Below are 21,781 nucleotides of genomic sequence, written 5' to 3' on the forward strand. Positions count from 1 at the left end.
TAAGAATGGAGGCCCAAATCAAGGTTGTCCCCTCAATGCAGATGTATATATTAAATTGTAGGTCACTAAAAATTTGGCCTTCACACAAACCACAAAATACCTTCAAGAAAAAATTCTAATTTAAAATACATTATTGACATGTTCCTTACCCATAAGTATATTTATAATAAAAATAAAATCAGAAGAAATAAAAAATAAGCAATAAAATTTAACAGCAACTCTTCTCAGTAAAAGCCAGTCATTAAGCTTTTAAACATAACATGAAAAAAACTAAAAAATCTTAACTTAAAAAATGATTTTTGCTGCCATTTAGCAATGTCATCACAAGGCTACATGGATTTGAGTTTCCCTTCTTTAGACACACAATTGCTCTCAGACTAGAATACAGTGGTGAGGAGCTGAAACTGTACGTCCTCAAACACACCGAATCAGCAGAAATAATCACACTGTCCTGCATAGGTATGAACTTTCACTTAGAACATTATGGGTTGAGTTCTTTCTCTAACAAGATCCACTTTAGTTCCAACTGACAGACAGCAGTTACCCTCACAAACCTGTACATGGCTCTGAGATCTTTCTTATACAGTACATGCTTTCACTGATGATCGTGTCTCTTTTACCTACTCTCCTACAATACAAAATATCTCTAGAGATTTAACTGTATTTCACCTTCCCCAGCTCTTTTGCCAATGTGACCCTACTGTTGTGCATCCCTCTAAAGGAACAGATTCCTCTGGATAGAAATAGCAAATAAATGGAAAGAGGCCCTACATGACAGTTAACTAGGAACTAAAATGCCAAATACTAAAAACACACAACTGGAAATTAGAAGAGCAAAGAAAGAGGGGCAAACACCATGCATTAAATACAGAAGAAATATGTTTTTACAGAAAGAGAAACCACAGATGGGGAGGAGGGTTACATTATTTTCTCATTATATAGACTAAGTGTCTTCACTTTTGACCCAAATTATTCTGTAAATATCACCAAAAATGAAGTTACCTTTTGAGTAACAAGAAAATATTGATTTACTGAATTAAATATCCCACCATCTCATTACACCCAGCAATCTGAGTCACAGAGAAAAGTAGAGCATTTACACATTTAGACTGAAAATGATTTTATCTAATTAAAATTAGATAATAATATATATCATGTACATAATATGATATTCTGTTTGATACTACTAAAAATTTCCCTTCTGTATAAAGCATCTAGAGTAGACACTAATTAAAGGAAATTTTAGAATCACTAGTCTTACCAGAGCAACTTCACACCATCAAACAATGCACACCCACCTAGCAGCACACGCCAAAACCCTTGGACACCAGAGTGAAGAATCACAGACGCCATAAAATGTTTTCATTGTTAGAATTATGCTTATCTTTCAGTAAATCACTTTAAATATTGCATCAAATCTTTGCTCAAAAAGGTTTTTCTGCCCTGTCTAGAGGGCCCTACTGCTTTAAAAAATCCACTTTAACAGAAACAACACACTTACCTCACTGGAGACAGGATATTTTCTTCAGTTTCAGAGGAGCAAGTACAAATAACTCTTTTATATAAACATGTGTAAAATGTGTTTTGGCCAGAGTAATGAGGTTATCAAAATCCCTTTCAACACATCCCCATCATCCTTAACATCGTCAGCATCAGTCAACATCACCCACCCACCACGGTAACACTGAAACCCTTTTCTCTTCTTCTCCATCCCTCTCCCTTTGATTTTCTTACCTCTCTCCCTCCTTGTACTGACTCCAACCTTTTCAAGTTCAAACCCTGAAAGAGAAAAAAAAAAAAATACATATATTACTGATGGCAAAGAAGAAGTACTAGTACCAGTGAGAAATTTGAAGTGAAACAATTCATTTAACAAAGAAGATCTGAAGGCAGATTAATATTTCATACATATGATAATGTCTATAACTAAGTCTTCAAATGTGATATCAATGCACTTCTCAATGCTAAATCCCAAGACATTACGTAAAAATAAAATATAAAGCATGTTTTTCTTTAGTAATGATTGTCCATCCCTCAGTGAAATCACAATCTAAAAGGATCTGCTATGATAGTAAGCTTTTATTCTATTGCTCTGCACTTGGCACACTGGAGCCCAGATCTGAGTTAAGGTTGATAAAAAGCATTAGCTTCATTTGCAGCACTGATGATCATCTAGGAAATATTCAGAATTTTGTCTCCTGAAAATATTTCTCATCTTCTATTATCATAACTGCTTTTTACATTAAAAGAGGAGGGATTCACTTTAAATCCCCAATAAATACTAAGAATAATTAAATGGGAGAAGACTCTCTCTTTCTTCACATGCCTATTGCAAAATATGCTTGTAGCACTAGAGTCAGTCTGTCCATCTGTCTAACCTCCCTAGAAATACTGCTATTTAGAAAGCGAGAGAATGGAACAAATTGCTCCCTCCCCTAAACCCAATAAAGGGCTTCCACTTCCACGGTGGCTCAGACAATAAAGAATATGTTTGCAATGCAGGAAACTTGAGTTATTGCGTCAGGAAGATCCCCTGGAGGAGGGCATGGCAACCCACTCCAGTACTCTTGCCTAGAGAATCCCATGGACAGAGGAGCCTGATGGGCTACAGTCCATGGGGTTTCAAAGAGTCAGACACGACTGAACAACTTTTCAAAACAACAACAAATGCAATAAAAACTTCAGTTACTGTTATTTTCCTTATTGTAGTAGTTTTGTATATGGAAGGAACTATATGAAAATTGCAGTGACATATGGTATCATAGTACCTAATTCTTTCTTTTTACCTTCCTTCCTTTTTCTTATCTTCTATGCTATTTCTCTCTCTCTCAATCACTCCCATAAATTATTTTATAATACATATTTATATGGTATGTACTATGGGTCAGACACCCTGCTAGATACTAGGATTATCAGTAATAAATAGTCCTCAAAGTTTAGGAGATCAAACTTGTTTTGGTGACTACACACACAAAACTGAAGATAAAACTTCAGGATAATGATGCCAGGTATAAAATACTCTCTCTTAGCATAGGATGAACGAGACAATTCAGTCAATGAATCAGCAAATACATAAAGGACCACAGAGGAGAATCACATCCAAACAGTGTTAGAGGCTGAAGAGGAAAAGCAGAACAGCACGCAGCACTCTAAAAACCTGGCTACTCAACGTCTGGTGTCTGGATTTGGAGCACATTCATTTCTAATGATGACTCCACCCAAGGCCAGCCGAGCAGGTAAATATATTTTAACAAATTTTCCAGGTGATTCACATGCATTTTAAGAGTTTGGAAACCACTGCACTAAGAGGTCTATGAAAGGCGAATGGTTTAGTTGGCATATACTGTGAGTTGTGCATAAGAGAAGCAATAGGAAAATAGGCTGAAAAGTTGACCAAATTGTGAAGTCTTAGACTGTTCTTCAGGGTTTCCCTGGTGGCTCAGATGGTAAAGGATTCACCTGCAATGCAGGAGACCCAGGTTGATCCCTGGGGTGGGAAGATCCCCTGGAGAAGGAAATGGCAACCCACTCCAGTATTCTTGCCTTGAGAATCCCATGGACAGAGGATCCCAGTCCATGGGGTTGTAAAGTTGGACACCACTGAGCAACTAACACAGACTGCTCTTTAGGTAAATGCTTATTTTGATAGCACTGTTTAAAAACTGGGGATATAGTTTTAAATTATCAAAGATAGACATATATGAAAACCTACATAGTCTCACAATTTAGTGTAAACCTACTGCTTACTTTCTCTTTTTCTTAGAAACACTACCAGAAGAAAAATAGAAGGAATACAAGTAAATATTGGGATTTACCTGTAGGATAAATTTTTTAACTTGCCTCTAAATTATGTAACAGAGCTTCAGAAATCTTAACAATTTTTCACATTATTATGAATAATTTTGACTTAAGGTATTTTTCTATTTCTGATGAAAGTCTGAATAACATATAACTTTAAGTATATATTATATTCTACATTATCACTATACATTTGAAAGAAAACTGACCATAAGAAAAATATACTAGACTTAACTATTGTATTTTTAACTTTTTATTTTAGAATTTAAGAAAAGACTGTTACTGTTTTTGTTGTCTCCGAGCTGCATTTTTATTGTATAAGGATGTTTTCATGTTTTTTTTTAATTTGATGACAGCATTTATGTTTAAAAAGGTAAAAGATTTATAAGATCTGATGAGAAATCAGAGTTAATGTTAATATGTTAATGTTTAACACATTTTCAAGCGGTTTTTAAATTATCTTATATATTAAACATTTCTTGAATTGTTTGATAAAAAATATGAACAAAAATATTAAATAACTCCACTTTATTTAAAAAAATATATAACTATTACGCTAATGATTCTAGTAAAGGTTCTAGAATCAACCTGACAAATAGTTATTCTTATAAATAAATGACAGACTGATTTCTGAGTGCAGAAAATTATCTGCGTTTGCAGGATCCACTTTGAGTAGCTTTTACTGACTATGCCAAAGCCTTTGACTGTGTGGATCACAACAAACTGTGGAAAATTCTGAAAGAGATGGGAATACCAGACCATCTTACCTGCTTCCTGAGAAGTCTGTATGCAGGTCAAGAAGCAACAGTTAGAACTGGACATGGAACAACAGACTGGTTCCAAATACGGAAAGGAGTACGTCAAGGCTGTATATTGTCACCCTGCTTATTTAACATAAATACAGAGTACATCACGAGAAACGCTAGGCTTGATGAAGCACAAGATGGAATCAAGATTGCCGGGAGAAATATCAGTAACCTCAGATATGCAGATGACACCAGCCTTATAGCAGAAGGCAACGAAGAACTAAAGAGCCTCTTGATGAAAGTGAAAGAGGACAGTGAAAAAGTTAGCTTAAAGCTCAACATTCAGAATACTAAAATCATGGCATCTGGTCCCATCACTTCAAGGTAAATAGATGGGAAACAGTGGAAACAATGACAGACTTTGTTTTGGGGGCTGTAAAATCACTGCAGATGGTGAATGAAGCCATGAAATTAAAAGATGCTTGCTCCTTGGAAGAAAAGTTATGACCAACCTAGGCAGCATATTAAAGCAGAGACATTACGCTGCCAACAAAGATCCATCTATTCAAAGCTATGGTTTTCCCAGTAATCACGTATGGATGTGAGCATTGGACTATAAAGAAAGCTGAGCACCGAAGAACCGATGCTTTTGAACTGTGGTGTTGGAGAAGATGCTTGAGAATTCCTCAGACTTCAAGGAGATCCTACCAATCCACCCTAAAGGAAATCAGTCCTGAATATTCATTGGAAGGACTGATGCTGAAGCTGAAACTCCAATACTTTGGCCACCTGATGCAAAGAATTGACTCACGGGAAAAGACCCTGATGCTGGGAAAGATTGAAGGTGGGAGGAGAATGGGGACAATAGAGGATGAGATGGTTGGATGGCATCACTGACTCAATGGACATGAGCTGAGTAACCTCTGGGAGTTGGTGACGGACAGGGAAACCTGGTGTGCTGCCGTCCATGGGGTGGCAAAGAGTCGGATATGACTGAGTGAGTGAACTGAAATTTCATTTGAAATAAAAAATATAAAACAGAACCTTAGAACATTTCTTCAACCTGGCAGTATAGGCGAAATATAAATTCTAAAATGAAATTCATGCTCATAACTTTTAGGATATGGGAAACAATGTTATGATGTACTTTTGAATTCAGACAGACATGTGCTTAAATCTTTGCTTTGGTATCTTCTTTTGTGTTCTCTCTAATGAATTACACAATACTTCTCAACCTCTTCTTTATACTTGAAAAAAATAATAAATGTAATAATTATTATGTAGTTGCTACAAAGATTATATTAGGCAATATGTGTATAGCACTTAGCAAAGAGCCAGGAGGAACAGCATATTCCAAAAGAGTAACTGCTATCTGGTCCTTTTGTTATAATTGTTATCATTATTACACTCATATAGCATGTCTAAATATAAGATCAATTTGAGCAAAATACCCTGATATTGTACTTTTCTTTTGAAGAATGTAAATTATCACGCTTTTCTTTAACTCCTTGATATACTTATATTTATAATGGTGTTTTGAATGTGTCAGTTAATTCTATCATGTCATTTCCATGTCTATTGTATTGGCAATTATTTCCCAGTTATTAGTCACATTTTCCTATTTTTCCTTATGTCCAATAATGTTTTTATTGGTTCTCAGAAATTGAGATCTTACTCTGCTTAGTGTTGGATTTTTTTATTCTCTTAGAAGGAGTTAGGACTGTTTCTGCAAATGATTAAGTTATTTGTGGGTCCAACTAACTACAAAACTTATTTTAATGACATCTTTAGGCTAAGTCTGAAGTTCTCTTTATTTATCTTTATTACCAAAGCTCAACCCTTCTGTGCTCTCTCCTGAATATTCCATGTATTCAAAGAAAATTCACTACTCTGACTGATAGAAATTCAAAAGATTCCAGACCTAAGAAAATGTTGGGAATTCTATTTAAGGTTCTCTTGTAATCATTCTTTTCTAGCAGTTATTCTTTGCCTAGCCTTGTCAAATTTCACTTGACATATGTGAAGGTTGTTTATCAAATAAAGTTCTCAGAGTAACACATATGTAGATGTCTAGAGCTCTTCTCTGTGTATTTTCCTCCTTTCTAGTAATCAGACCTACAAATTCTAGCTACCTGTTCTCTCCAAACTCAAATAGAGTTGTCTCCTCAACTACAAAATTTAAAAACTCTGTAGTTCTGTCTCGGCAGTGCTTCCATGCATCAATACCTGAATTTCCAGTCTTCCTGTTTCTTACCACTGCATTTCTTCTCAAATAGTAGTATCATTTTGGAGAAGAAAAGACACTTTTGGAAGATGAAGACAATGTTGAACTCTTTTAGTCTGGTGGTTGTTTAGTCGCTCAGTTGTGTCCAACTCCTTTGACCCTGTGGACTGTAGGCCTCCAGTCTCTTCTGTCCATGGGCTTCTCCAGTCAAGAATACTGAAGTGGGTTGTCATTTCCTTCTCCAGGGATCTTCCCCACCCAGGGATTGAACCTGGGTCTCCTGCATTACAGGCAGATTCTATACCAACTGAGCCATCAGTTTATCTATCAAGAAAATGATGTGGGGGTGGAAGGATATAGAGAGTTGTACTGGATGGCCACTGTAGAGCTCTAAAATCTACTATCTGTGCTGTGTTTTAATTTTAAGACAGACAGTCTGGTTCTCTTACAGGTTCTTACTATGCATCTTTCTAGTATAGCTTCTTAGTGAGATAGATAAACTATTCAAGAAATTAAGAAATCCCAATGAGTTTGACCCTGGTGGCCTGGACAGTAAAGCATCTGCCTGCAGTGTGGGAGACCTAGGTGGACCTGGGTCAGGAAGATCCCCTGGAGAAGGAAATGGCAACCCACTCTAGGACTCTTGCCTGGAAAATTCCACGGACAGAGGAGCCTGGTGGGCTACAGTCCAGGGAGTCAAAAAGAGCTGAACACGACTGAGAGACTTTACCTCTTCTTCAGTGAGTTTGAACGCAGTTTGATAAAAAATACTCTCAAACTTATTTGGTTCCTAAATCCTGGTTTTCTTAATTTGGATATCTAAATTTTCCTCTATCAGATTGCTGCACACACTTTAAATTCAGTGTCATTTCAGTTATATTGTTGATTTAAAAAAAAAAAAAAAAGCCCTTAGTTGTAAATATGGCTTTCTAACCTTAGTCATATTTAAGATTCATTTTGTAAGTGATAGTATTGAGATATGTGACTCGTCATAGGTTTACAGAATAAACTTAGAAATTCAGAAACTTTCCCAAGGCTGGTGACCCTACTTAAAAACTCCAAGAATTCACCCTTACATATAATTTTCAGTCTTCCTTTAAAGTTATGAACATAGTTTAAATATTCTTTGTGGTCTCTTATAACTTTTTTAGGCCATTATATTGCGAAAACTTTTTCTTATATTATATTGAAACATTTATGTCATAGAGAGATTTGTATTCAGCTGTTTGAAAGTTCTATGGAGTTCATTGAGATTTGAACTAAAATCCATCCAAAGACAAAAAGAAAAGAAAACATTCAAGTGTAAAAAATTATCAAACTGTTTTTCTTTTTTTCTTTTTGAAATTAGTCATGTTGGTCACCTTTGAAACTCTGTATCAAGATTTCTGTAATTCACTCACTGGAAACTTTGCATTGCTCTTTATTTTCCTTCTCAAAAACCAAGATATGTCATTGCTTTTGGTGACTTTGTCCCATTCCTCTGTCATTTTAAAAATGGAAAACCATTCCATATATTAAAAGTAATATTGTAATTACATCACAGGATACTTTAAAATGTCCACATATTAAAAATAATATATATTTGTTGAATTTTTACTAGATGACAGGCATAATGCTGAGCACTTTACATGACATTTTTTGTTCCTCACAATTACTTTCTTTTGTAAGAACCACTATTAATTCCCATTTTTGGCATAGGGTCATTGAAGCAGAGAGGTTAATTAACTTACCTAAGGAGACACCGTGAGACGGAGGTGGAGTTAATTATTGAGCCCAGAGCATTTGACTTAGAGCTCCTTTTGCAACCACTACACATAGTGCCTCCAAAAGTAACTATTATTTTATGTCTTACATGTATTGAGATGAGTGTCTAATATGATAGACCAATATATGTTTACTAAATAGATGAGTATACCTAAACACAGAATTATATTAAGTTCACATATATCATGTCATTTTTATATATTTAAGAAGTAAATGCAAGATAAATTTTTGGCTTTGAATTCATTTAGGATTTGGAAATAACTGAGAAAAAAAGTTAAAGTAAATGAGATTGGATTCCAGAGTTCCTGATTTCTTGGAAAGAAATGTAAAATTCAATTGAAATATTTCCTGGGGCAGACAAAGATTAAAAGAAAATTAATTCAACTATGTGAGCATAAATAACACTGGATAGAGCTTGTCTGTGATTATCGTTGCTTTAGGCTATCTAAAATATTATACAAGTATAGTACTTCCATACCTCTAGTTTTCTACAAGTTCTCATTTTGGTATACTGCATAAGTTAAATTTCTTCTGCTCCAGGGATTTGGGTCCTCATATTCCATGAGTTTATATACAATGAAATTTGCCCTAAAACTAGAATACTTCCAGCGTTTCTGATGTTCACAGTTGGTTCATCGTTTGTGATGAAGGTGTCTTTTCATTTCTGATATGAGACAACAACATAGAATTTCTATTAAGATTTCATGTAATATTATCTCTTACAACCTCTATGTTTTATTCTAATTCTTAAATGGAAAATTAAAGACACAGGTTCAGAAGATAAGTAATCTCAAATATTGCTGATGAAAAATGTAATGTTTTAGAAACCCTCATGGAGGTAACATCAGTCTAACTGCAAATTTTAATAGCTATAGACAGGACTCCTAATGAGTGGAATGTGGCACTGCTAAATATTTGAAAATCTATCCCTTGATTAGGCTAAGCTAATTGAAATAGTAGTCTGTTTAGTAAGCTGTGTTTTATATTCTTGCTATGGAATATAAGAGAGAAGAGGACCAATTGATAGAACATGTTTGTCTATCAATCTATTTGTATTTCTATAATGCCTGAGCCCATCTCTTTCTAAACCCATTCATATCACCCATATACAGAATCTGTGTTTTCAGTGTAGTCCTTGTTCATGCCAAGCATTGTTTTAACATAGATTTCTGAACCAGCTGCTCATCCAGGGTGAACTCTCTTCACCTAGATGCCTGCACAACCAAACCCACAGCTTCTAGGTAAATGCTTACATCTTACCTTCTCAGAGAGGTCTACTTTATCCCCTTATTCAATATTTTATTCTACTTGCTCCCTACTTCACTGCAAGGGACACTTGAATCTCTTAATATACTGAATACATCTATCACTATTGTATATTATCAATCTTTCCAATCTGTATTTAAGTGCTACAAAGGTAAGCATCAGATCTTTGTTGCTGTGTTTTCTAGATTATTCCAATTGTTTAAACAGTGCCTAGAAAATGGTGAGTGCTAAAATATTTAAATATTTGTTGAATAAATGGACACGTATTTTTCAATTTATTCATGTATCTAAAGCTTTACCTAATCTCTTCTATATTAATTTATATTTGTAAATTGTATGAAGTCTGCTAGCTTTAGTGATCTATCAGATAAAATGTTGACATCCCTATTAAAGTTAAATCAACAAAAAATCTAAAAATTCATTTATAATTTTTAAATTTTCAGCATTTTCTGATCACACTAAATCTTTTGATAACACCAAAGCAAGTGTGCTGTTAGGTTTTCAATTAAATATCTAAGCAATCAGTTCAGTTCAGTTCAGTCGCTCAGTCGTGTCCGACTCTTTGCGACCCCATGAATCGCAGCACGCCAGGCCTCCCTGTCCATCACCATCTCCTGGAGATCACTCAGACTCACGTCCATCGAGTCCATGATGCCATCCAGCTATCTTATCCTGGGTCGTCCCCTTCTCCTCCTGCCCCCAATCCCTCCCAGCACCAGAGTCTTTTCCAATGAGTCAACTCTTTGCATGAGGTGGCCAAAGTACTGGAGCTTCAGCTTTAGCATCTAAGCAATAATCAGTAACAAACTGACTTTATAAGAATTTTAGGAAATATTGTTGATTTCAGAATATCTCTTAAAGCATAATTCATAATATTCCCTTTTTCTACCAAGATGACAATGATTATTTCAGGATGAAAACTAAACTAACATATGCAAGTCTGGAAATACAAACCAAATTCAATTAAAATAAATAGTATGGATTACTGGATTCTATCTATATCTAGAGTAATTATTCAGCTTTATCATAATTCTTAGAAAATTGAAGTTTAGTTCAGAAAGACTGAGTCTAGACTATGAATTGAGAACAATGCCAGTTTATAAAATGGTAAAGTTACATATGATTATATACAATGAATTAGTTCAGTTCAGTTGCTCAGTCATGTCCAACTCTTTGCGATCCCATGGACTGCAGCATACCAGGGTTCCCTGTCCATCACCAACTTCCGGAGCTTATGCCCATTGAATTGGTGATGCTATCCAACCATCTCATCCTCCTTAGACCCCTTCTCCTCCTGCCTTCAATTTGTGTCACCTTCAGGGTCTTTTCCAATGAGTCAGTTCTCATCAGATGGTCAAAGTATTGACATTTCAGCTTCAGCATCAGTTCTTCCAATGAATATTCAGGACTGATTTCCTTTAGGATTGACTGACTGGATCTCCTTGAGTCCAAGGGACTTTGAGTCTTCTTCAACACGAGAGTTCATAAGCATCAATGAATTCTAAATGATATGAAATGGGTTTTTGATACTGACACTGTTAATTACTTCTTAAGCCAGATCTTTTCATGAAAATTCAACAGAAGTTGGAAATGCTTCTATTTAACTGTTTCATTAATCTGCTTGACCAGTTCATATTCTATTCATGCACTTTCCTGTGTCACAACACTTCTTTGTAGTCTGCATTAAGATGACTTTTTGTTCATCAGAGCCACTATTATTAATAGAAATCTCAACATCTCATCTCAATTCTTTAAAGTTTCCTTTAAGTAAGAAGCTTAAAGCTCAACATTCAGAAAATGAAGATCATGGCATCCGGTCCTGTCACTTCACGGGAAACAGACGGAGAAACAGTGGAAACAATGTCAGACTTTATTTTTTTGGGGCTCCAAAATCACTGCAGATGGTGACTGCAGCCATGAAATTAAAAGACGCTTACTCCTTGGAAGAAAAGTTATGACCAACCTAGATAGCATATTGAAAAGCAGAGACAACAAAGGACCTTTACCAACAAAGGTCCGTCTAGTCAAGGCTATGGTTTTTCCTGTGGTCATGTATGGATGTGAGAGTTGGGCTGTGAACAAAGCTGAGCACTGAAGAATTGATGCTTTTGAACTGTGGTGTTGGAGAAGACTCTCGAGAGTCCCTTGGACTGCAGGGAGATCCAACCAGTCCATTCTGAAGGAGATCAACCCTGGGATTTCTTTGGAAGGAATGATGCTGAAGCTGAAACTCCAGTACTTTGGCCACCTCATGTGAAGAGTTGACTCATTGGAAAAGACTCTGATGCTGGGAGGGATTGGGGGCAGGAGGAGAAGGGGATGACAGAGGATGAGATGGCTAGATGGCATCACTGACTCGATGGACGTGAATCTGAGTGAACTCTGGGAGTTGGTGATGGACAGGGAGGCCTGGCATGCTGCGATTCATGGGGTCACAAAGAGTCAGATACGACTGAGCGACTGAACTGAACTGAAGAAGTTTATGAATTAGATCACAAAAGGGACCCTGCAAAATGCTCGCTGCTCACTTATGACCCAGAGTTGGGGTCTCAGTCGACTTGGGTGCACCTCTCCATGGTGCCCTCTTCTTGCTGAGGTTGCAGTTCTCTGGCCAGCAGCCTCTGTATATTACCTCAGTGTTTCTGGCTTCACTGAAGTGATAGGATGAATTTATGTTTCCTGGTGGCTCAGAGGTAAAGCGCCTGCCTGCAATGCAGGAGACCAGGGTTCGATACCTGGGTTGGGAAGATTCCTCTGGAGAAGGAAATGGCAACCCACTCCAGTATTCTTGCCTGGAGAATCCCATGGACAGAGGAGCCTGGTGGGCTACGGTCCACAGGGTTGCAAAGAGTCAGACACGACTGAGTGACTTCACTTCACTTGCTTCTGAAAAAATAAACAAGCTCCCCAGAGTTAACTGCAACATTATTTACAATAGCCAGGACATGGAAGCAACCTAAATATCTATCAACAGAGGAACAGATAAAGAAGGTGTGGTACATATGTACAATGGAATATTACTGAGCCATAAAAATGAATGGAATTCTGTCATTTGCAGCAATATGGATGGACACAGATTATCATAGTATGTGAAGTCTGACAAAGAAGACCAAATATTATGGTATCACTAAAATGTGGAATCTAATTTTTTAAAATGATACAAATGAACTTATTTACAAAATATAAACAGACTCACAGATTTAGAAAACAAACCAATGGTTACAAAATGGAAACAATGGGGAAAGGGATAAACTAGGAGCTTGTACTATACATAACACAGATAACCAAGAACCTACTGTATATAGCACACAGAACTATACTCAATATTCTGTTATACCCTATATACATTAAAGAGACTGGGTCTTTGATGCCTTTTTAATTTCTGTCACTGTCACTAAAACTCAAATTGGATTCACTGTCTCAGAAAGATATCCCGGGCCATGGTGATACAAAATTTGTTGTTGTTCAGTCGCTAAGCTGTGTCCAAATCTTTGTGACCCCATGGACTACAGCATGCCAGGACTCCCTGTCTGTCACCATCTCCCAGAGCTTGCACAAACTCATGTCCATTGAGTCGGTGATGCCATCAACCATCTAATCCTCTGTCATCCTCTTCTTCACCTGCCCTCAATTTTTCCCATCACCAGGGTCTTTTCCAATGAGTTGGCTCTTCACATCAGGTGGCCAAAATATTGGAGCCTCAGCTTCATCATCAGTCCTTCCGATTAATATTCAGGACTATTTCTTTTAGGATAGACTCGTTGAATCTCCTGTGGTCCAAAGGATTCTCAAGAGTCTTCTCCACAACCACAGTTCAAAAGCATCAATTCTTTGGAGCTCAGCCTTCCTTATGGTCCAACTCTCAAATCCATACATGACGACTGGAAAAAACCACAGCTTTGATATATGGAGCCTTGGTGGCAAAGTAATGTCTCTGCTTTTTAATACACTGTCTAGGTTTGTAATAGCTTTTCTTCCAAGAAGCAAGCATCTTTTAATATAAAATACAGAGAGCATCAAGAAGAGAAATCTCGACAAGAAAGGCATCTTAATAGTATTGATGACTCACAGAGCAATTTACAAATAAACTTATCTTAAAGAAACAATGAGAATCAGAAAAACAATGAATATGTATATATATATATGTGTGTATATATATATATAAATGAAACACTTTGCTATATACCTGAAACTTTTTTTTTTTTTTTGTAAAGTCAAACAAGCAGTTAGGAGTTAATTAGTGATAGAACATCCATATGAATTTTTTGTATTTCAAAAGCAAGAAAATGAGTTTTGCTCTTATTACTTGCCTTTTAAGTCTATTAATTTGAGTACTATGGCTTGCATACATTTTAAGAGGAATGGGTTGTATCTTTTATTTTTCATTTGTTTGCCTTAGCTAAGCAAACAAATATTCTGGAAACACTTTAAGACCCCTAATTGCTAAGGTTTCTAGGCACATGAACACTTGTATGCATGTTTAGACCACATAAGGAAAATATATTTTAGCTATTAAAATAATTTGAAAACAAATAATCCATCATCCTTTTCTTCTCTAGTAGTCATACAAAGGCTATTTTTTTAGCCATTCATGCAAGTCACAACAACTTTTCTTCAACTCAGTCTTTTAGGAGAGTTTGAGATTTCAGGTACAGACATGTTTATATTCTGTATATTCTACAGTTATCATCTTATTAATGAAAAGTTTTTCTTATTTGCGTTTCACACTCTTTAGTTATGCCATTTCTTACAAGGAACATTCTAGAATAACAAGCCCATTCCGTCTCCCCCAAATCTGGTGCTAATGCATTTGTTTACTCATACACACAAAGTATTTTGGGTAATTTCAGGCATTTTAGCTGGAGAACTTTAGGGAGCCTTGAATACACTGAATTGAGGGTTTGAAAGGACCATCATTCTTCTAATGAAAATCATTAACCCATATAGTTAAAAGAATCTGCTCAGGGCTTCCCTTGTGGCTCAGTGGCTAATGCAAAAGACACAGATTCAATCGCTGGTCAGGGAAAATCCCACATGCCATGGAACAACTAAGTGCATGTATCACAACTACTGATCCTGTGCTCTAGAGCCTGAGAGCTACAGCTACTGAGCCTGCATGCTCTAGAGCCCGTGCTCTGAACAAGAGCAGCTACTGCCATGAGAACCCATGTACCTCAAGTAGAGAGTAACTAGTACCTCCACTCTCAGTAACTACAGAAAAACCCTCACAGGTTTATAGCAGGGGTCCCCAATCTCCAGGATCTAATGCATGATGATCTGAGTTGGAACTGATGTATGATAATAAAAATAAAGTGCATAATAAGTGTAATGTGCTTGAATCATCCCCAAACCATTCCCTGTCACTGCCAGTCCATGGAAAAATTGTCTTCCATGAAAATGGTTCCTAGGGATAAAGAGGTTGGGGACTGATGGTTTATAGGGTTATCTTTTTGTCATTGTTATATTTAAAGTATTAGATAACCAACAAGGACCTATTGGATAACATGGGGAATGCTGTTCAACATTCTGTAATCAAGTAAATGTGAAAAGAATTAGAAAAAGAATAGATACATGTATATGTATAACTGAATCACTTTGCTGTATACCTGAAACTAACACAACATTCTTAATCAACCATGCTCCAACATAAAACATGCTCAATAAATAAAATGTTATAGATATTATATAGATACTAATATTTGCAATTCAAATCCATTTAGAAAAAAATTATTGAATAAACTTGCTTGTTCCTTTCTCTCACTGATCTTGAGAAATTATTTGGACCTCTGAGATCACATTTCTTTTTCATGAAAATTAGAAAATTACGCTACATACTCATATCTTTTTTAACTCTAACACACTTAAATTTTATTTTCTTTAAAAAAATTAAGCTTTAAATTTCTCAGTTTTAATATTTGAGCTGTTTGTTAAATCAATTTCAATTCAAGAATTTTATCAATAGTTGTGGCCTCTGCCTGCAGAAAACTAATGTATCACCAGTTTTCTTTAAAAATCTCCTTCTACTATTCTAAGAGCTCTTCAAAATATTAAACAAGTAACCAGTGTCAGTATGAGTGTATTATTTAAACTTTGCTGTAGATATTTTATATTTTTAATAATTATTACCTTGCAAATTGGCATAACATATCCATTTAAAGTTTCTACTTTTAAATATAATATCCATAAAGCTTTTGAACTCTATATTGTCTGAGCAACTCTACTCAAGTCTCAATATTAAACAAATAAATCAAATTGTGTCAACATACACTGCTGGAGATCTTACTATATGAAATGTATTTATTTCTGTCATTATTAATTTCTAGGAACAGCAAAACAGACCAGAAAAATAAATGTTTAGTCTTAGACTGCACATCAGAAAATGCACCACAGCTTAAATTTTCACTTGACAGATCAATGTTCCATAGTGTAATTTAATGTCCTCCCAAATCCAAAGACCAACCTGAAAATAAAACGACAATTTCCATTTCCCTATAGTATCTACTCTAATCTAACTGCTTTTTCATCATGCATTTGTAGAAACTGGATCTGGCTTGGAAATCTATAAACATTAGGATGACAATGTTACAACTATTTGGAGTATATAATTATCCTCCCAATCTGATGATAACATAACATTTTCTGAAAATCAGGTGATGTTTTAAATACATAAAGTGCAATCATCAGATTTCCATTCAAGCTGGCCCAGTGATTTTTTATAGTAAGAAGAAGCTAATTAAACAAATGCTATGGCTACATTTGGCAAGGGTTAGCCACGATGTACCAGTTGGAGAGATGAATTTTGAAATTAAATACTGTGTATTAACTCTAATGATATTGTTCTCTAATTTATTCAACTTGAAAGTGTAGCCAAGGAAACGTTAGGCTTTGTTCCTCATGAAATAGCTATCTGATCAGGGAAGGTCTAGAGTTATTTGAATGACAGAAATGGTATTTTCTGTAATACCATGACAGAAATGGTAATCCCTTCTTACCCGCCTTACCCTGCCATCACCAAGGATGCAGTTTACCTTAAAGAGGAAGAGAGAGACAAAGTCTTAATGCAACACTGTCCTGTTAACATACGCTTTCCTTCGGCTGATAGCCATTTAACCAACCCGTTGACCTCTCACTTTTATTTTCTGGCTTATTTATTCACTCAACAAATACTGCTCTGAGTGCCTGTTATATGCCAAGTCTATTCTATGTGTTGTGTAGAAAAGATGTACTTCTTTTGGTACTTACATTAAAATATTTTATAGATATATGATTTTATATAAAGATTTATAGAATATTACCATTTAAAACCAGCTTAAGAAATTACTTACCCCTTTCCTTGATTTTATTTGTGAAGAAAGTGAAGGCTACAGACAGAGAATATGATTTCTCAAGATTACATATAGTGAAGGGTTATGGAAAACATAATGCCTGTATTCACTCTACTTCTCTAGATATCACTAAAGATAATTACCTATTTCCATCTGCTTTTTAGAATGTTTCTAGCCTCTTCTTGCTCTCTCTCTGTGTTCCGGTTATGCTTTTCCTGTGCTGCGGATGACCTGGTTGAGAGTTACACTTTGCTGTCTGCCCTTTTCTGAGTCACCTTCAATTGCAGGTTTTCTAATTGTCGTCTGACACCATAGGAACAATCTTGGCTGTGAAGGAGGCCAGGTGAATCCCTAAGGTTTACTGCACTGCGCTTCATTTCTCTTCTGTCGCTAACTGTGAGACCATTTGGCAACAGTTGACTCAGAGCCTTAAGATAATTAGTTCTTCCTCCGAATGGCATGGTTTTTAAGGAAGGAAGTACGCAACATTTGTTCCAAAACCCAAATCTATCATTTGGAGAATGTGACCCATTTTGGTGGCTCTTTGATATTTTTGAAAATAGCTTCATGAATAATATCCTGAATAAAGTGGTCTTCTTACATCTTATTTCTGAATTATTTCTAACACCATCCCAATAGCATCTTGTTCCTATTGAAAACTAACAAACAAACAAAAAAAGCAAAAAAAAAAAAAAAAAAAAAGATGGAAAAACATAAAATACTACAAAAGAAGTAAAATGAAAAGATAATTTTAAAGTAGATGAACAATGCTTAATACAATAATTATACACTCTATATAACTTAATTTTTATAGATATAAGCATACTTCACACCTAACATTTAGAATAAATTACTACATATTGAACCCTAATACTTTAACTCAGTCATATTAATGTAGGAAGCCATAATCAAATATTAGTTCTAAAAAGATGAATATAAAATTTTCAGTATGATTGGGTAAAAAATTATTTACGTCTATATATATTTGTATATCAGATACTAAGTTCAATCAATTTGAAATCTTTATTAAATTTAGTACAATTCTTCAAGGAATTTGCTTAAACAGAGAATAATCAGGTTTCGCTAAACTTTTTATTGTTCTATATTACATAGATAGTAAATAAAATATCAGATTTATATGAACATTAAAAAATAAGTAAGTTGTGATTTACAATAAGAAATAAATATTTTGGTCTTTACCCCCCATAGTTCTTGGCATATAGCTTTAAAAACGTTTGTAATGTCCTAAGTGATAAACATGAATACAAATGCTATCACATTATTTTGATATTGTGGGAAATAATTTGTTTCCTAATAACCAATGGGATAGCTCTAATTTTAGAAAGCAAGGAAACCAATTCCTTTGGTAGGGAATTCAAAACCCTTGCTGATTTTATAATTATAACATCCAGCATTATGTTAATTATGTAATCACATATATTACTGTGTAACACTACAATGTACAAAGTAGACATATCTTATATGAATACTCTGGTCTTGCACATTCACAGTGCTCTATGTTTGTTCCCTCTAACCAAATGTCTTTGTACTATCTTGCCATAAAAATCTTTCAGGATGATATAGCTTAAATGTCACTACGTCCTGGAGATTTCTTAAATCATTTTAAAGAAAATTCTTATTTCCTTCCCTTATACTTCCTTAATCCTTTGAACACTGATTAAAGCATTTAACATGGTCTACTCTATATTTTAAACATCCATTTTCATCCTAAACCACTAAGGTCTTAGATTTACAAAAGCACTATATGTAGTTTTTATTTATTTATTTACCTGAGTGTGCTACGTTTGTGTGGATGGCGCTTAGTCATGTCTGACTCTTTGGGGTCCCATAGACTATGGTCTCTCAGTTTCCTCTATCCATGGAATTTTCTAGGCAAGAATATTGGAGTGGGTTGTCATTTCCTACTCCAGGGAATCTTCCCGATCTAGGGATCAAATCCCTATAGCTTTTTAAACTGGATTCCTTACCACTGAACCACCTGAACTTCCCTAATAAATGAGTCATATTTAACCGTCTTGATTTGATCTGTCTTTACATAGTACACAAAACTCTGCAGAAAATTTTGAAAACCTGGAGTTAGACTATTAGGATCATTCTACCTGATGCAAAAAGCTGACTCATTGGAAAAGATCCTGATGCTGGGAAAGGTTGAAGGCAGGAGGAGAAGGGGACGACAGAGGATGAGATGGTTGGATGGCATCATCGACTCAATGGACATGGGTTTGGGCGAACGCCAGGAGTTGGTGATGGACAGGGAGGCCTGAATGCTGCAGTCCATGGGGTCACAAAGAGTCAGACACGGCTGAGCAACTGAACTGAACTGATAACACACCACTGCCATTATTTAGGGCTCTTTCTCATATTATAATTGTATATTTTGATTCAGAATCCTGCGGTATTTTACTGTCCTCCACATATTGGCATTGTAAAGTGTACAGGAGAGATTAGCACAGCAGGTCTCCTGTGCAGATCTCCTCTTCTAACATTCCTCAGAAGAGCCTATTTGCAGGGGGAGCCCTGAGCTAGTGTTGAAGAACTTGGCTTTTGATCTTCTCTACACTGCTAAGGCATTTTTGATTGCCTGGGGGATTGAATTGACTGTACCAGCCTGAAAGCAGAAGTAAAATCTGTTTTCCTTCTGGGATTCAGGAATTTCTATGATTATGGCTAATCACATGGGCAAAGAATGACTGTAGACCAGTTCCCACTGAAGACCATGGACCCAGTCTCTAGCAGGCTTCCCTGGGCAGAAACTGCAGGTGTGTACAACTAACATTTGATGTGGCACTCCCTGAGAGGGAACACTTCCCAAATCCAGTAGATGGAACCTCCAGACTCTGCCCAATGCATCTTTCCCCTTAATAATCCATTGTGTATCATTCCACTGTAATATTAACCACAGCCATGAATACAACTGTGTCTGAGTTCTGTGAGTCCTTCTAATGAAATACCAAACATATATTCTTAGAACCCATGAAACAGGAAGGAACTATTTAGATAGTGTTCTGTTACTTTTCTTGGCAAACCTGGGATACTTTCATTACAACAGACAAATAATCAAGTGTTAGAGAGAAAAATTAACAGTCCCCTGTATGTCCTAATACTTCATTCTTCCATCAGCAATTCCTATATCCTCACAATGGTGGCATTGTTTGAGCATGGCTTTGCCTAGTTAAAAGATGGAAGAGTGAAAGAAAAGATAAGTAAAATGTATTTTTTAAAAGATTAAGCTATATTTTGGGAGATAATGGGGAAATAATGCAGTAGAAAGAAAACAGCACTGTGTTTTATAGTCGAGTTACTGTCTGGCCATTTCCCAAACATGAGACCTTAGGGAAGTCATTTAACCTCATCAGGAACTAATTCTGATTATGTAAAGGGGAATAATAAAACTTCTCTGTCACTGTTGTAGGGGTGCTGAGAAGATAAAATAAGTTAAACTGGGTAAAATTCAGCTGACCATTTTACATTTAGTTATGGTTTCTTCCTCTCTAATTCTAGGTTTTAGGCTTAAATCTGGGCAATGTTTCAGGAAGTTATTTCAGTTCATTCAATTCTGATCTCCATGCAAGGTTAGAACTATGCAGAACTGTATCTTCACTGTGGGGATAAGAAAAAATCAGAGCAATGAAAGGAGTTAAGATAAACAGCAGTTGCTCAAGGGTAAGAAAATAAAATCTAGATATAAATTTTAAGTGTACCTCTAAGCTTCCAGAAATCATTTAATTCAGGTAAAAAAGTTGGATAATTACCATGTAAGTATCTATTTTCATCTGTAAATATATGTGTTAGGGAAGAATAATAATAGTAATAAGCTTTAGTATTTATTGTGAGGTAGGAATTAAGCTAAGTGTTTACGCCACACTCCTTATCTTATTTAATCCTGTGTTCTACCTGAGAAATTAGGCATTATTATTCTCCCAGATTTTCAGATTAAGCTATGAAGACCTTGAGGTGTTACAATGTGTCCACATGGCTAGTTAAGACACCAGCAGAGTAGGTGTAGAAGTGTGCTGAAATACAATTCCTCTTGACAAATACATTAGCATTTTCCTATGTTTCTGTTCTGGTTTGATATAGAAAACTTCAGTTTTTTTTTTTTTAATTTTACTTGAATGTTATAGCCAGATACTAGTTTTTCATTTCAAAAATAATGTTTTTCATAACAAGAATGTGAATATTATTTGATAACTCAGTATAGTTTAATAGAGTACTAAACTGAGCCTAATGAAATCATCAGTTATTCCCAGGATTTTGTTCAAGTTTCCCTGGCCCACTTACATAAATTAGTGTATTTCCAAAAACAAAAACAAAGCCCAACATGAAAAGCACTTAATATTGTGGGAATTCTACCAGAAATTATATTTGGTGATTTTCTTTTTCTCTTCTTTAATGAGAAAAATGACAAAAGAATCATCTTAAAATTATCAAAAATAGCATGCCTCTAAATAGTGAGTCCAGTTTGCTTTTCTATGAACAAACTTAGGACCAAACAGCTCTATGTGGATTCTTTGTATTGAGAACTAAGATAATAACAATCTGTTTGACTTTTATATGGATCAGCTCATCAGAGAGACAAACTGCTTAGATGTGACGGGCTTATGTGTAGTCCAGAGAGAAGGCTGTGTATGTACTGA

The 21,781-nt window shown here is 35.6% G+C and overlaps 1 protein-coding gene across 2 annotated transcripts in view; it reads right to left on the reverse strand.

The window, feature by feature from the left end:
• CCSER1 (coiled-coil serine rich protein 1) overlaps positions 1–21,781 on the reverse strand; it is a 1,465,340-nt gene that overhangs the window by 475,080 nt on the left and 968,479 nt on the right. For both annotated transcript variants that reach the window (XM_018049307.1, XM_018049308.1), the window contains exon 10: positions 1,735–1,779. In XM_018049307.1, the coding sequence (XP_017904796.1) occupies positions 1,735–1,779 (45 nt within the window). The remainder of the gene's footprint in view (positions 1–1,734; positions 1,780–21,781) is intronic.

Source organism: Capra hircus, chromosome 6 (assembly GCF_001704415.2).
Source record: "Capra hircus breed San Clemente chromosome 6, ASM170441v1, whole genome shotgun sequence".
Taxonomy (NCBI): Eukaryota; Metazoa; Chordata; class Mammalia; order Artiodactyla; family Bovidae; genus Capra; species Capra hircus.